The sequence below is a fragment of the Chiloscyllium plagiosum genome, unplaced genomic scaffold (assembly GCF_037043375.1).
Source record: "Chiloscyllium plagiosum isolate Xiang-an unplaced genomic scaffold, Cpla_swu_hap1 HiC_scaffold_4, whole genome shotgun sequence".
NCBI classification, from domain to species: Eukaryota; Metazoa; Chordata; class Chondrichthyes; order Orectolobiformes; family Hemiscylliidae; genus Chiloscyllium; species Chiloscyllium plagiosum.
The window spans coordinates 141,266,396-141,283,206 of record NW_028270142.1 but is presented as its reverse complement, the minus strand read 5'-3'; the positions used below and the strand labels follow the sequence as shown (position 1 = coordinate 141,283,206).

Here is a 16,811-nt window from a genome sequence, read left to right as displayed (position 1 = left end):
GTACAGACAGACGTTTCTGTGGCCAGCAGAGAAAAAGCAGAATGGTGTGTTGTTTCCCCGGTGCCAGGATCAAGGATGTCTCAGAGAGGGTGCAGAATGTTCTCACGGGGGAGAGGGGCCAGCAGGAGGTCATTGTCCACATTGGAACCAACGACATTGGAAGGGAAAAGGTTGAGACTCTGAAGGGAGCTTACAGAGAGTTAGGTAGAATTTTAAAAAGGAGGTCCTCAAGGGTAGTAATATCTGGATTACTCCCAGTGCTACGAGCTAGTGAGGGCAAGAATAGGAGGATAGAGCAGATGAATGCATGGCTGAGGAGCTGGTGTATGGGAGAAGGATTCACATTTTTGGTTCATTGGAATCTCTTTTGGGGTAGAAGTGACCTGTACAAGAAGGACGGATTGCACCTAAATTGGAATGGGACTAATATACTGGCAGGGAGATTTGCTAGAACTGCTTGGAAGGATTTAAACTAGTAAGGTGGGGGGGTGGGACCCAGGGAGATAGTGAGGAAAGAGATCGATCTGAGATGGGTACAGCTGAGAACAGAAGTGAGTCAAACAGTCAGGGCAGGCAGGGACAAGGTAGGACAATAAATTAAACTGCATTTATTTCAATGCAAGGGGCCTAACAGGGAAGGCAGATGAACTCAGGGTATGGTTAGGAACATGGGACTGGGATATCATAGCAATTACAGAAACATGGCTCAGGGATGGGCAGGACTGGCAGCTGAATGTTCCAGGATACAAATGCAACAGGAAGGATAGAAAGGGAGGCAAAAGAGGAGGGGGAGTGGCATTTTTGATAAGGGATAGCATTACAGATGTGCTGAGGGAGGATATTCCTGGAAATACATCCAGGGAAGTTATTTGGGTGGAACTGAGAAAAAGAAAGGGATGATCACCTTATTGGGATTGTATTATAGACCCCTTAATAGTCAGAGGGAAATTGAGAAACAAACTTGTAAGGAGATCTCAGCTATCTGTAAGAATAATAGGGTGGTTATGGTAGGGGATTTTAACTTTCCAAACATAGACTGGGACTACCATAGTGTTAAAGGTTTAGATGGAGAGGAATTTCTTAAGTGTGTTCAAGACAGTTTTCTGATTCAGTATGTGGATGTACCTTCGAGAGAAGGTGCAAAACTTGACCTACTCTTGGGAAATAAGGCAGGGCAGGTGACTGAGGTGTCAGTGGGGGAGCACTTTGGGGCCAGCGACCATAATTCTATTTGTTTTAAAATAGTGATGGAAAAGGATAGACCAGATCTAAAAGTTGAAGTTCTAAATTGGAGAAAGGCCAATTTTGATGGTATTAGGCAAGAACTTTCCAAAGCTGATTGGAGGCAGATGTTCGCAGGTAAAGGGATGGCTGGAAAATGGGAAGCCTTCAGAAATGAGATAACAAGAATCCAGAGAAAGTATATTCCTGTCAGGGTGAATGGGAAGGCTGGTAGGTATAGGGAATGCTGGATGAGTAAAGAAATTGAGGGTTTGGTTAAGAAAAAGAAGGAAGCATATGTCAGGTACAGATAGGATAGATCGAGTGAATCCTTAGAAGAGTATAAAGAAAGTAGGAGTATACTTAAGAGGGAAATCAGAAGGGCAAAACGGGGACATGAGATAGCTTTGGCAAATAGAATTAAGGAGAATCCAAAGGGTTTTTACAAATAAATTAAGGACAAAAGGGTAACTAGGGAGAGAATAGGGCCCCTCAAACATCAGGCAGCATCCAAGGATCAGCGAAATCGACATTTCGGGCAAAAGCCCTTCTTCAGGAATAAAGGCAGAGACCCTAAAGCATGGAGAGATACGCTAGAGGAGGGTGGGGGTGGGGAGAGAGTAGCATAGAGTACAATGGGTGAGTGGGGGAGGGGATGAAGGTGATAGGTCAGGGAGGAGAGAGTGGAGTGGATAGGTGGAAAAGGAGATAGGCAGGTAGGACCAGTCATGGGGACAGTGCTGAGCTGGAAGTTTGGAACTAAGGTGAGGTGGGGGAAGGGGAAATGAGGAAACTGTTGAAGTCCACATTGATGCCCTGGGGTTGAAGTGTTCCGAGGCAGAAGATGAGGCGTTCTTCCTCCAGGCATCTGGTGGTGAGGGAGCGGTGGTGAAGGAGGCCCAGGACCTCCATATCCTTGGCAGAGTGGGAGGGGGAGTTGAAATGTTGGGACACAGGGAGGTGTGGTTGATTGGTGCGGGTGTCCCAGAGATGTTCCCTAAAGCGCTCTGCTTGGAGGCGTCCAGTCTCCCCAATGTCGAGGAGACCGCATCGGGAGCAATGGATACAATAAATGATATTGGTGGATGTGCAGGTAAAACTTTGATGGATGTGGAAGGCTCCTTTAGGGCCTTGGATGGAGGTGAGGGAGGTGGTGTGGGCGCAGGTTTTACAGTTCCTGCGGTGGCAGGAGAAGATGCCAGGATGGGAGGGTGGGTTGTAGGGGGGGGGTGGACCTGACCAGGTAGTCACGGAGGGAACAGTCTTTGCGGAAGGCGGAAAGGGGTGGGGAGGGAAATATATCCCTGGTGGTGGGGTGTGTTTGGAGGTGGCGGAAATGTCGGCGGATGATTTGGTTTATGCGAAGGTTGGTAGGGTGGAAAGTGAGCACCAGGGGCGTTCTGTCCTTGTTATGGTTGGAGGGGTGGGGTCTGAGGGCGGAGGTGCAGGATGTAGACGCAATGCATTGGAGGGCATCTTTAACCATGTGGGAAGGGAAATTGCGGTCTCTAAAGAAGGAGGCCATCTGGTGTGTTCTGTGGTGGAACTGGTCCTCCTGGGAACAGATACGGCGGAGGCGGAGGAATTGGGAATACGGGATGGCATTTTTGCAAGAGGTAGGGTGGAGGAAGAACACCTCATCTTCTTCCTTGGAACACTTCAACCCCAGGGCATCAATGTGGACTTCAACAATTTCTTCAATTCCCCTTCACCCACCTCACCCTAGTTCCAAACTTCCAGCTCAGCACTGTCCCCATGACTTGTCCGGACTTGTCCTACCTGCCTATCTCCTTTTCCACCTATCCACTCCACTCTCTCCTCCCTGACCTATCACCTTCATCCCCTCCCCCACCCTCCTCTCGCTTACCTCTCCACGCTTCAGGCTCACTGCCTTTATTCCTGAAGAAGGGCTTTTCCCTGAAACGTCAATTTCGCTGCTCCTCGGATGCTGCCTGAACTGCTGTGCTCTTCCAGCACCACGAATCCAGAATCTGGTTTCCAGCATCCGCAGTCATTGTTTTTACTCCTCAAAGATCAGCAAGGCGGCCTTTGTGTGGAGCCACAGAAAATGGGGGAGATACTAAATGAATATTTTGCATCAGTATTTACTGTGGAAAATGATATGAAAGATATAGACTGTAGGGAAATAGATGGTGACATCTTGCCAAATTACAGAGGAGGAAGTGCTGGATGTCTTGAAACGGTTAAAGGTAGATAAATCCCCAGGACCTGATCAGGTGTACCCGAAAACTCTGTGGGAAGCTAGAGAAGTGATTGCTGGGCCTCTTGCTTAGATATTTGTATCATCGATAGTCACAGGTGAGGTGCCGGAAGACTGGAGGTTGGCAAACATGGTGCCACTGTTTAAGAAGGGCGGTAAAGACAAGCCAGGGAACTATAGACCAGTGAGCCTGACCTCGGTGGTGGGCAAGTTGTTGGAGGGAACCCTGAGGGACAGGATGTACATGTACTTGGAAAGGCAAGGACTGATTCGGGATAGTCAACATGGCTTTGTGCGTGGGAAATCATGTCTCACAAACTTGATTGAGCTTTTTGATGAAGTATCAAACAAAATTGATGAGGGCAGAGCAGTAGATGTGATCTATACGGACTTCAGTAAAGCGGTCGACAAGGTTCCCCATGGGAGAGTGATTAGCAAGGTTAGATCTCATGGAATACAGGGAGAACTAGCCATTTGGATACAGAACTGGCTCAATGGTAGAAGACAGAGGGTGGTGGTGGAGGGTTGTTTTTCAGACTGGAGGCCTATGACTAGTGGAGTGCCACAAGGATCGGTGCTGGGCCCTCCACTTTTTGTCATTTATATAAATGATTTGGCTGCGAGCATAAGAGGTACAGTTAGTAAGTTTGCAGATGACACCAAAATTGGCGGTGTAGTAGACAGTGAAGAGGGTTACCTCAGATTACAACAGGATCTGGACCAGATGGGCCAATGGGCTGAGAAGTGGCAGATGGAGTTTAATTCAGATAAATGCGAGGTGCAGCATTCTGGGAAAGCAAATCTTAGCAGGACTTATACACTTAATGGTAAGGTCCTAAGGAGTGTTGCTGAACAAAGAGACCTTGGAATGCAGGTTCATAGCTCCTTGAAAGTGGAGTCGCAGGTAGATAGGATAGTGAAGAAGGCGTTTGGTATGCTTTCCTTTATTGGTCAGAGTATGGAGTACAGGAGGTGGGAGGTCATGTTGCGGCTATACAGGACATTGGTTAGGCCACTGTTGGAATATTGCGTGCAATTGTGGTCTCCTTCCTATCGGAAAGATGTTGTGAAACTTGAAAGAGTTCAGAAAAGATTTACAAGGATGGTGCCAGGGTTGGAAGATCTGAGCTTTAGGGAGAGGCTGAACAGGCTGGGGCTGTTTTCCCTGGAGCGTCGGAGGCTGAGGGGTGACCTTATAGAGGTTTACAAAATTATGAGGGGCATGGATAGGATAAATAGGCAAAGTCTTTTCCCTGGGGTTGGGGAGTCCAGAACTAGAGGGCATAGGTTTAGGATGAGGGGGGAAAGATATAAAAGAGACCTAAGGGGCAACCTTTTCACGCAGAGGGTGGTACGTGTATGGAATGAGCTGCCAGAGGAAGTGGTGGAGGCTGGTACAATTGCACCATTTAAGAAGCATTTGGATGGGTATATGAATAGGAAGGGTTTGGAGGGATATGGGCCGGGTGCTGGCAGGTGGGACTAGATTGGGTTGGGATATCTGGTCAGCGTGGACGGGTTGGACCGAAGGGTCTGTTTCCATGCTGTACACCTCTATGACTCTATGTTTTTAAAAATGTACTTGTTTTTTCTAGAATTATTGTGAGGTTGGACAATGTTTTTGCAAAAGAGGATTTTCCAAACATAAAATTAAAGCACAGATTGATCCATATGTTTCTGAAGGGGACATTGTACTTACAGGTGAGTACCAGCCAACTTTATTTGATTTTCAATTCATGTTACTATTCCCTCCCTCTGAGTGGCAGCAACAGTATAGAATTAGAGATGTACAGCATGGAAACAGACCCTTCAGTCCAAGTCGTCCATGCCGACCAGATATCCCAACCCAATCTAGTCTCACCTGCCAGCACCCAGCCCATAACCTTCCTATTTATATACCCATCCAGATGCCTTTTAAATGTTGCAATTGTACCAGCCTCCACCACTTCCTCTGGCAGCTCATTCCATACACACACTACCCTCTGCATGAAAATGTTGCCCCTTAGGTCTCTTTTATATCTTTCCCTTCTCACCCTAAACCTATGCCCTCTAGTTCTGGACTCCCCGACCCCAGGGAAGAGACTTTGTCTGTTTGTCCTAACCATGTCCCTCATGATTTTATAAACCTCTATAAGGTCACCCCTCAGCCTCCGACGCTCCAGGGAAAACAGTCCCAGCCTGTTCAGCCTCTCCCTATAGCTCAAATCCTCCAACCCTGGCAACATCCTTGTAAATCTTTTCTGAACCCTTTCAAGTTTCACAACATCTTTCCGATAGGAAGGAGACCAGAATTGCACGCAATATTCCAACAGTGGCCTAACCAATGTCCTGTACAGCTGCAATATGAGCTCCCAATTCCTATACTCAATACTCTGACCAATAAAGGAAAGCATACCAAACACCTTCTTCACTACCCTATCTACCTGCGACTCCACTCTCAAGGAGCTATGAACCTGCACTCCGAGGTCTCTTTGTTCAGCAACACTCCCTAGGACCTTATCATTAAGTGTATAAGTCCTGCTAAGATTTGCTTTCCCAAAATGCAGCACCTCGCATTTATCTAAATTAAACTCTATCTGCCACTTCTCAGCCCATTGGCCCATCTGATCAAAATCCCATTGTAATCTGAGGTAACCTTCTTCGCTCTCCACTACACCTCCAATTTTTTGTCTACCCTTAAAGTTGTTTGAAGGTTTGTTTGGGGAGATCAGTATCCTTGGTCTGAATTCAAAGAAAACTTTGGCAGTTAAATGCCCCTTGTACATCCTACACCTATACAAAGCAGTGTCCACTTACTAACCAGTCAGCATGCTTTACTCATTCAGTATAAGTTGCTGTTCCAGTTGAGATTTGGCATTCTTGCAACTGTGTCCTGACAAGTGATAAATTTGAATTTAATAACATTTTCAATTTTCAAAAAAGCTTACCAACTTATAAAATGTCAATTTTGTAAAAGAGAAACATGTTTCTGGTTCATTCGTCCTATTGGGAAGGAAATCTTTACTTGGTCTGGCCTACATGTGACTCCAGACCCACCACAATAAAGGCAAAATATTGCAGATACTTGGAAATGTGAAGTAAATACAGAAAATGCTGGAGAATCTCTCTCGCTCTCTCGCTCTCTCGCTCTCTCTTCCCCCCTCTTCCTCCTCCCCCTCTCCTCACTGTCTATTCACACTGTCCCTCCACTCTCTATTCTCTCCCAATGCGCACACACTCTCTCTCTCTCTCTCTCTCTCTCTCTCTCTCTCTCTCTCTCTCTCTCTCTCTCTCTCTCTCTCTCTCTCTCTCTCTCTCTCTCTCTCTCTCCCTCCCCGCAGATGCTACCTGACCTGCTGAGTATTGCCATCATTTTCAGCTCCTCCTTCAGATTTCCAGCATCTGCAATAAGTTGCCTTTCACCTTCAGGAGTCTAATTCCAGGTCTTTTCTTTCCCTAAATTCCAGTGCAATTCCACGACTGTGCCTTGGGGAGTCATGTCCAGTTTAGAACCAGCGACAGCAGGTTTGATGTGGATGGTGCCGGGGTTGTACATGCATCTCGGACCCTAACCATTGATTCGGAAGATGAGTTCCGTGTGTTGGCAGAAGATTTGGAAACTTGTGAAACTTGGAGTGTGGATATTCAGCTCAGCCCTTGGAAGAAGACCGAGGTGAGTGTCCAGAACACTCAAGAGGGAGTCTGCCACTGGTCAAGAAATATGGGAAAGGCGAGCATGCTGTGGGACTATCAGATGGTCCTTACTGGAATATTTTATTCCACTTACCACCAGAGAGTGAGGCTGGTTGCTAAGCGAATATCTGTACTACAGTCAGAAGGGATGGTCACTGGAATTGGAAATCACGGATTAGAATATAATTCCTACAGTGTGGAAACAGGCCCTTCGGCCCAATAAGTCCACACCGACTCTCCAAAGAGTATCCCGCTCAAACCCATTCCCCTAACTAACGCATCACTGAAAACTATGGGCAATTTAGTATGGCCAATTCACCTAACCTACACACATCATTGGACTGTGGGAGGAAACTGGAGCACCTGGAGGGAACCCACGAAGACACGGGGAGAATGAGCAAACTCCACACAGACAGTCGCCCGAGGCTGGAATCGAACCCAGGTCCCAGGCGCCGTGAGGCAGCAGTGCTAACCACTGAGTCACCGTGGAGAAAATGGATTGTGAGGGCGTGTGCAATGGAAAGGGCTTTCATTGGAGGAGGTTTGGGCACTGGTTTCATGGGGGGCTGGTTAGGAAAGGAAGATGCCAGAGTGAAAGCGGGATCTCACTGGTGGGGTGAAGAGGCGAGTTTGACTGGGGTTAGGTTCTGGATGGCGGGGGGCTGCGGGGAGAGAGTGCGAAACAAAGATTGCCAGCAAGGAAGGTAAGGGGTTCCCAAAGGGACATGTGGCCAGAGTGAGGCAGGGAACACAGTAGAGAGGGATGGTGAAGGGAGGTCATGGGTTTGCTGAGAGTGAGACTGAAGCATATTCACAATGGACTGAATGGCCTCTTACTTTGCTGTGGTTCTGGGAGATGGGAGTTAATGAGACATGATGTGGGGACTAAAGTAGGGTATGGGCTGAGACTAGGGGAGCAGATTGGGGGGTGGGTTTGGTGCTGTAAAGACAATGGGAATCTAAGCAGAGCGCACCAGTTTTACCGAGTTAGGTGGCCAGTGGAATGACATATGCCTGCTCCTGTAGGCCCACAGGCAGACCTGGAGAGATAATACAGCTCCCAGGTCTCTTTGCCTGTTTCAGTTAGGCTGGCAAAGTGAAATGACCCTTTTCCATTAAAAATAATGCAACGATTGAATCGGTTGCTGCGATTGTCCAGATGGTTTGTACCTTTTTTTTAACGAGCTTGATGTGAAGTTGTTTCTAATTTGTTTTCACAGCTTGTCAAGAGGAGCCTTAAAGTTATCCGGTTTCCAGCGAAAAGGAGCTCCAGACGGCAGAAGAGGGAATGGGTCATTCCACCACTTGATGTTCGTGAGCATGAGCCTCCGACACAGCATAACCCGATTGCTATTGTAAGCAAACCTGATAGTTTTCTAATCACTCGTGGGATGTGGGCAGCACGGGCTAAATCAGCATTAATCCCCCGTGCCTAGTTGCCCCTTGAGAAGGTGGGGGTGAGCTGCCTTCTTGAACCGCTGCAGTCCATGTGCTGTAGGTAGACTCACAATGCCCAGAGGGAGGGAATTCCAAGATTCTGAAGGAACGGCGATATATTTCCCAGTCAGGATAGTGAGTGGCTTGGAGAGGAACTTGCAAGGGGTGGTGTTCCCATGTATCTGCTGCCCTTGTCCTTCTAGATGGATGTGGTCATGTGTTTGGAAGGTGCTGTCTGAGGATATTTGTTGAATTTCTGCAGTGCATCTTGTAGATAGCATACCCTACCCTACTGCTACTGAGTGTGGGTGGTGGAGGGAGTGGATGCTTGTGGATGTGGTGTCAATCGAGTGGGTTGCTTTGTCCTGGATGGTATCAAGCTTTTGAGTGTTGTTGGAGCTGCCCCCATCCAGGTAAGTGGGGAATACTCCATCACATTCCTGACTCGTGCCTTGGAAGTGGAGGCAGGAAGGAAGTTACTCACTGGAATATTCCTAATCTTTGTCCTGCTCTTGTAGCCACAGTAATTATTTGACAGTTCTCTCCAGTTTCTGGTCAGTGGTAACCCCCAGGATGTTGATGGTAGAGGATTCAGTGATAGTAAAGCCATTCAGGTAGCGATGGCTAGGTTATGTCTTATTGGATATGATCATTGCCGAGCATTTGTGGGGCATGAATGTTATTTGCCGGTCGTCAGCCAAATCGCCGTAGTGTCTGTGTCTTTCTGCGTTTGGACATGGATTGCTTCAGTGCCTGGAGAGTCATGAATGGTGCTGACCAATCATCAGCGAACATTCCCCACTTACCTTGTGATGGAGGGAAGGTCATTGATGAAGCAGCTGAAGATGGTTGGGCCTAGGACACTATCTTGAGAAACTCCTGCAGAGATGTCCTGGAGCTGAGATGACTGACCCCCAACAACCACAACCATCTTCCTGTGAGCCAGGTAAGACTCCAACCAGCGGAGGGTCTTTTCCCCATTCCCATTGACTCCTGCAAGGGTTCCTTGATATGGGCAGTGACAGTGCTGTGGGTCATGTCCAGGCCAGACAAGTATATGTGGCAGAATACCTTTTGCAAAGTAAACCACATGGGTTTGTTATACAACTGATGTTTTATGAGTGCTAGCTTTTTAACCGTGATCTATTTAGCTGACTTCTAGAATAAAATGGCAGCATTGAATGATTACAGCAGAGAAAGGAGGCCATTTGGCCTGTCCTAACCCTACAGCTCTCTGCAACTCAGTTGGACTCAGAGCCTGGCCTTTTTAATGCCAGTCCTTCCTCTTTAATAATCTACTTGTGTTTCGAATGTCACAGTCTGCTTCTCAGGTAGGATTGTAACTCCAGTCTCCAGATCATCCATGCAGGCCTCTGGATGCTGTAATGTCACTGCCACCATTGCCTGACCAAGGACTCTGGTTGAATGGTTTCATTGTCATATGTATCCAGGAGGATACAGCGAAAAGTGTTCTGCTGCCACAGTCCGGTGCCATTTTGGTTTACAAAAATGATAAAAAGAAATTACTTGAATGGGGTTCATCCTCTGTTCAAATTGGGTCTCGAGCATGGTTCCAGGGGCTTCTGCAAGCTCTCTGCAAGGTTTTCCAGGCCTCAAGGAGTCATCGCTCTGGGTACAGCAACAACAACACCGAGGAGTCAGGCTCATTGGTTAGCACTGCTGTCTCACAGCGCCTGGGACCCGGGTTTGATTCCACCCTCAGGTGTCTATTTGTGTGGAGTTTGCAGGTTCTGCCCGGTGCTGCGTGGGTTTCCACAGGGTGCTCCTGTTTCCTCCCACAGCCCAAAGATGGGCAGGTTAGGTGGCTTGGCAATGGGAAAGACAGGGATTGGGTGGGATGCTTGTCAGAGGGTTGGTGTGGACTTGTTGGGTCAAATGGCCTGTTTCTACATATAGGGAGTCTGTGACTTCTATAAGTCCCTGCTCCGGGTGCCACCAGTACCAAGAGTCCAGGCTCTAGGCCTACTGCTGACTGGAATCACCTCTCTGGGCACTGCCACTGCCAAAAATCTAGGTATTGGGCCTACTGTTGACTGGAATCGCTGCTCTGGGCACTGCTACAGCCAAGAGTCCAGGCTCTGGGCCTACTGCTGACTGGAATCATTGTTCTGGGCACTGCCACTGCCAAGGGTCTACTGCTGACTGGAATCGCTGCTCTGGGCACTGCCACTGCCAAGGGTCCAGGCTCTGGGCCTACTGCTGACTGGAATCACTGCTCTGGGCACTGACACTTTGAAGGGTCCAGGCTCTGGGCCTGCCACTACCAGAAGTCATGATCCACTCCAATGACACTGCAGCCACCATTCTGCGACACCACACTGGCATCGAAGATGAAGAAAGAAAGGAATAAAGACAAAACAGAGAAAAGGATGCTGCCAGGCGGGCTCAAGACTCTGGGTCACACCATTGACTGCTCGTGACAAGTGTTAAATATTATATTGTCACTGTTAGCCAGACCTCAATAACACAGGAAAGTAGTCCCACCTAAAGCAACATCTGTCACTTCCTCTGGCTTTCTCTTGTCTCATTCACACGACCCACCCCTCCCCCAACAAAGGGTTTTCTGGCTGTTTGACAGAAGGCTGAGAGGAACAGTGGATAGTTATTTTTCAATCTGAAGGGAAGTAGACACTTGGTGTCCCCATAAGGATCTGTTCTTTTTGAGACACGTTTAGAGGAACATAGAAAAAAGGAGCAGGCCATTCAGCCCCTCAAGCCTTCTCTGCCATCCAGTCAGATCACCGATGCTGCACCTCAGTGCGAAGATTGATGAGTAGAGTCTGTGTAAATGAGCTGGTGCAGTTCGAGGATCAGAGACACCGCAGGGTTTTTTGTTTGGTAATGTTTGAAGAAGAATGTGGACACTCCTTAGCCTTATTGCATGTTCTGACAGTGCTTCCAGGGTATTGTAGATTTGCATATAAGTGATGAACATGACATCATATGTTCATGAATTTCACAGAGTTATAGAGGACTGCAACAGATTCTTCTGCCTTACTTATCGAGAGTGTGGTGCTGGAAAAGCATAGCGGGTCAGGCAGCATCTGAGGAGCGGAAGAATTGATGTTTCAACATTCCTGATGAAGAGTTTATGCTCAAAATGTCGATTCTCCTGCTTCTCGGATGCTGCCTGACCTGCTGTACTTTTTCAGCACTACCCTCTTGGGCTCTGATCTCCAGCATCTGCAGTCCTCGGTTTCTCCTACATGTCAGGTGTAGACAGCCGGGATCAAGTGACTCTCTCGAGGAGTCTAAGGGGTATAGGAGTACACTTAAGAGGGAAATCAATAGGGCAGAAAAGGGGACGTGAGACAGCTGTAAGGTTAAGGAGAATCCAAAGAGATTCTACAAGTACATTATGGGCAAAAGAGTAACTATGGAGAGAATAGGGCCTCTTAAAGGTCAACGAGGTCTATATGATGGGGGAGATACTAAACTAATATTTTAGTATCCATACTCTTATATCTGACATATGTCTCCTTCATCTTCTTGACCAGCGCCTCAATATTTCCAGTTATCCGGTGTTCCCTTCTTCTCACACCCTTGTCGTCCACATTAGCAGGAACATGCTATCACTGAACTCTCATTGTCGACATGTCACATTGCGCTGCATTCAGATCGTACATCAGTGTTTTAATGCAGAGTGGTGTGGTGATTGGGAGTATGCTTCCAGAACTAAGGGTCACCACTTAAAAATCATTTAAGCGAAACCAGAAGAACAGCCTTTCTCTCAGCGAGTTGAGTCCTTTGGAACTCCAGCCCTCCGAAGGAGGTGGGGCGGGGGAGTCTTCAAGTTATTTTTTAATTGGGAGTGGGATAGATTTCTGAAAAGAAAGGGATAATGGTTTTTGGGATATAGATGGGAATGTGGAGGAATCCAGGCAACTACGGATCTTGTTAGATGGCTGCTCCTGCTTCATATGTTTGTACACACACTACCCCTCCTGGTGGCATCTTCCAAAAGGGAATTAGACCAAAATTTGAAAAGAGCAAGTTTGCACAGGGGAGAAACGAATCAAGTTTTATTTTCCAAGAGCTGGCACTAATATGATGGGCTGATTGGCCTCATTCACTGTTGCATGGTCATTTCCTTGGCCTCACCTTATCTACTGGCATTTAACACTTTCTCAAATCGACCTCCTGCCTTGACTTTAACACTGGGTGATACCATTATCTGTCTTCGCACATTGTGCATCTCCCATTCAACAGTACCATCATTTGTCCACTCTTCAAAAGAATATCTCCAGCAAATGGACTAATTTCCGATCTTCCCCTCCACACTTGGATCCTTAAGCATGTCAGGATAGTCTCCCAGATCCAGACTGTCTTCCTGTTTCAATTCCATCATTCTCGCAATAGATTAGGCCCTTTGCAATGGCTAGGTCAATGGGTGCCTTGATAGAAGTCTTTAAAATTCGTAAAATTGTACAATAGGTCAGCACTGATATGGAATTCAAAACCCAGAGGCCTTCAACATGAAGCAGTCAGTAATAACTACAAGAAGGAATTTAGAAGAAACCTTTTTAATCATCTTTTTTGTACCATCTACAAGACACACTACAATGCCACGCCAAGGCAGTAACCACCAAACCTACAACCACTGCTATCTAAAAGGATAAAGCAAATACATGGGAGCAAGTTCCCCTCTAAGTCAGTTACCATCCTGACTTGGAAATCAATTGCTGTTCCTTCAGTATCCATGGGTCAGAATCCTGGAATTCCCTCCCTAAGGGCATCGTGGGTCTAACTACAGCACATGGACTGCAGTGATTCAAGAAGGAAGCTCACCCCCACCTTCTCAAGGGGCAACTAGGGACGGGCTATAAACTCTTGGCCCAGCCAGTGATACCCATGTCTCATGAATGATTGAATAAAAACCCAGCAAATTTTGAGAATGTGGAACTCCACCACAGGGTACAACTTTAATAGATGATTTGGAGTTGGGGACCATGTGTAGTTGTTGTGGTTCTGTTCGCCGAGCTGGGAATTTGTGTTGCAGACGTTTCGTCCCCTGTCTCGGTGACATCCTCAGTGCTTGGGAGCCTCCTGTGAAGCCATGTGTAGTGTCTAAAAGTTTGCAGATGACACTAAGCAGAGCAGAATGTGCAGAAGACTGTGAAACTTTGCAGAGGGAAACTTAATGCATCTGTAAGTGAGTGGGCAAAGGTCTGATAGATGGAATACAATGTTAATAAATGTGAAGTCATCCATTCTGGTAGGAGTAACAGTAAAAAGGACTATTACTTGAACAGGAAAAAGTTGCAGCATGCTGCTGCGCAGAGAGACCTGGGAGTCCTTGTGCATGAATCACAGAAGGTTGGTCTGCAGGTGCAACAGGTAATTAGAATGCAAATGGAACTTTGTCCTTCATTGCCGAAGGGATTGAATTTAAAAGCAGGGAGGTTGTGCTGCAGCTGTACAGGGTGCTGGTGAGGCCACACCTGGAGTAGTGTGTACAGTTTTGGTCTCCTTACTTGAGAAAGGATATACTGGCACTGGAGGGGGTGCAGAGGTAGTTCACCAGGTTGATTCTGGAGTTGAGGGGATTGGTTTATGAGGAGAGACTTGAGTAGACTGGGATTATATTCATTGGAATTCAGAAGAATGATGGGGGGAATCTTACAGAAACATATAAAATTATGAAAGGAATAGACAAGATAGAGAAGTAGAGAGGATGTTTCCACTGGCAGGTGAAACTAGGATAAGAGGGCATAGCCTCAAGATTATAGTGAGAGGATTTGGAACTGATTTGAGAAGGAACTTCTTCAGCCAGAGGGTTGTGAATCTGTGGAACTCACTGCCCAGTGAAGTAGTTGACATTACTTCAGTAAATGTTTTTAAAGCTAAGGTAGATATATTTTGAACAATGAAGGAATTAAGGGTCACAGTAAGAGAGTGGGTAAGTGGAGTTGAGTCCATGAAGAGATCAGCCATGATCTTATTGAATGACAGAGCAGGCTCGATGGACCAGATGGTCTACTCCTGCTCCTAGTCCCTGTGTTGTATGTAACTGTTGAGTTTAAATTCACACACAAAGCATTGCATGTCCCATTAAGAAGCCAAACATGCAAGTGAGCCAAGTATCTGCGTACCATCAGATGACCAGAAAGCACAGGTATTCTGCACTGTTACACTGTAGAAAAAGGCTGTGTTTGGAGATTACTGTCTCTGTGTTACTTTGGCTGTAAATAAATCTACCATTGATTCTCAAGTAAACAAACTCAACATATCCTCCTTGTGTTGCATTCAGATAGCACAAGAATATTACTGTGTGTGGTGATGAAAAGAGAGCCAAGAGCAAAGTCTTTGCTAATTATATTCGGAGACAGAGTTCCATTTAAAAGTTTCCTCAAAGAACGCTATCTCAGTTAATGCCTAGTATTGATGGATTGATCTTTGCAGAGAGAATTATCCTGTGTGGATGTCGGAGTAATACAATTGCATCTAGTCTGGCTGCATGAGGCATGTTTTGATATATCTCAGTTATATGTTAAATATCCTCTTTCTTTCCCCACCCACACCCTTTAGATTCGATCGGATGCTGAGGATATACCTGGTGTTACCGTAACCTACCGCATCACTGGCAAAGGGGCCACTGAGCCACCTATTAATCTGTTTGTAATCGATCATCAAACCGGTGAATTAAATATTACAAAAGAGGTGGACCGTGAAGTAAATCCAATGTTCATAGTAAGTTACAACTGATTCTCCATATTGGAAGAAAACTTGTAAAAACTCTATTAAGGTTCCAAATCTTTCAGATGCTGTGAATAGGGAGAGATACGTCTGTGCATGAAAATTAAATTCTAGTCAATTTACAATCATTAGTGTGGAAACAGTTAAAAATCACACGACACCAAGTTATAGTCCAACAGGTTTATTTGGAAGTGCAAGCTTTCAGAGCATTGCTTCTTCGTCGGGTAGCTAGGTCTATAACCTGGTATTGTATGACTTTTAACTTTGTCCACTGCAGTCCAACACCTCCACAGTGTGGAAAAAAGATTATTCAGCCCATCAAGGCCACCTCAATTCATTGAGAAGCATCCCACCTAGACCCCCATCTTATCTCTGAATTTCCCATGGGCAATCCACTTAACCTACACATCTTTGGACTGTGGGAGGAAACCAGAGCACACAGCAGAAACCCGCGCAGATAGAGGAAGAGAGTGCAAACTCCACACAGACCATCACCTGAGATTGGAATCAAACCCAGGTCCCTGGCACTGAGGCAGCAGTGCTAACCACTGAGCCACCATGCCACCTGTTGTTCCTTGTACATTTTCAATTCTTAATGATTGACTATTTAATCCAATTAATGTTGTTTTACACTTCCCATTCTCAAGGTAAAAACAATGACTGCAGATGCTGGAAACCAGATCTGGATTAGAGTGGTGCTGGAAAAGCACAGCAGGTCAGGCAGCATCCAAGGAGCAGTAAAATCAGAGCATTATGATCTCATTGAGTGGTGGAACAGACTCGATGGTCCGAATGGATGAAGTGGAGTGGTCTTCACCTTGCCAAATTTTGGGAAAATCTTGCCTTCCCAAAATGTTAATCATTAACTGCTGGGCAATTAGGGAAGGAAATCTGCCATCCCCACCTGGTCTGGCCACATGTGACTCAGTCCTACAGCAATGTGGTTGACCCTTAACTGCCCTCTGGGCAATTAGAGATGGGTAATAAATGCTGGGGTAGCCAATAACAAGCACACTTAATGAATGAATCATCAAAAAGACCTCGCACTAACCCTATCACAAATCCCAGTATCAGTGATACATATGTGTATGCAGATCCCATGTCACTGACATGTATGTGTCTACAGATCCCAGTGTCAGGGACATATGTGTACACAGATTCCTGTTGTCAGTGACATGTATGTGCATACAGATCCCAGTGTCACTGACATGTATGTGCATACAGATCCTGGTATCAGGGACATGTATGTGTATACAGATGCCAGTGTCAAGGACATGTATGTGTACACAGATCCCAGTGTCAAGGATATGTATGCGTACACAGATCCCAGTGTCAGGGACATGTATGTGTATACAGATCCCAGTGTCACTGACATGTATGTGTACACAGATCCCAGTGTCAGGGACATGTATGTGTATACAGATCCCAGTGTCATGGACATGTATGTGTATACAGATCCCAGTGTCAGGGACATGTATGTGTATACAGATCCCAGTGTCAGGGACATGTATGTGTATACAGATAAGAGACAGATGATAAGACT

The 16,811-nt window shown here is 46.4% G+C and overlaps 1 protein-coding gene across 1 annotated transcript in view; it reads left to right on the top strand.

The window, feature by feature from the left end:
• Positions 1-16,811, top strand: part of LOC122548763 (desmoglein-2-like) — an 89,603-nt gene that overhangs the window by 36,253 nt on the left and 36,539 nt on the right. The window contains exons 2-6 of the mRNA XM_087985882.1: positions 5,038-5,143; positions 6,889-7,094; positions 8,335-8,469; positions 15,101-15,262; positions 16,426-16,775. Of these exons, the coding sequence (XP_087842008.1) occupies positions 5,038-5,143; positions 6,889-7,094; positions 8,335-8,469; positions 15,101-15,262; positions 16,426-16,775 (959 nt within the window). The remainder of the gene's footprint in view (positions 1-5,037; positions 5,144-6,888; positions 7,095-8,334; positions 8,470-15,100; positions 15,263-16,425; positions 16,776-16,811) is intronic.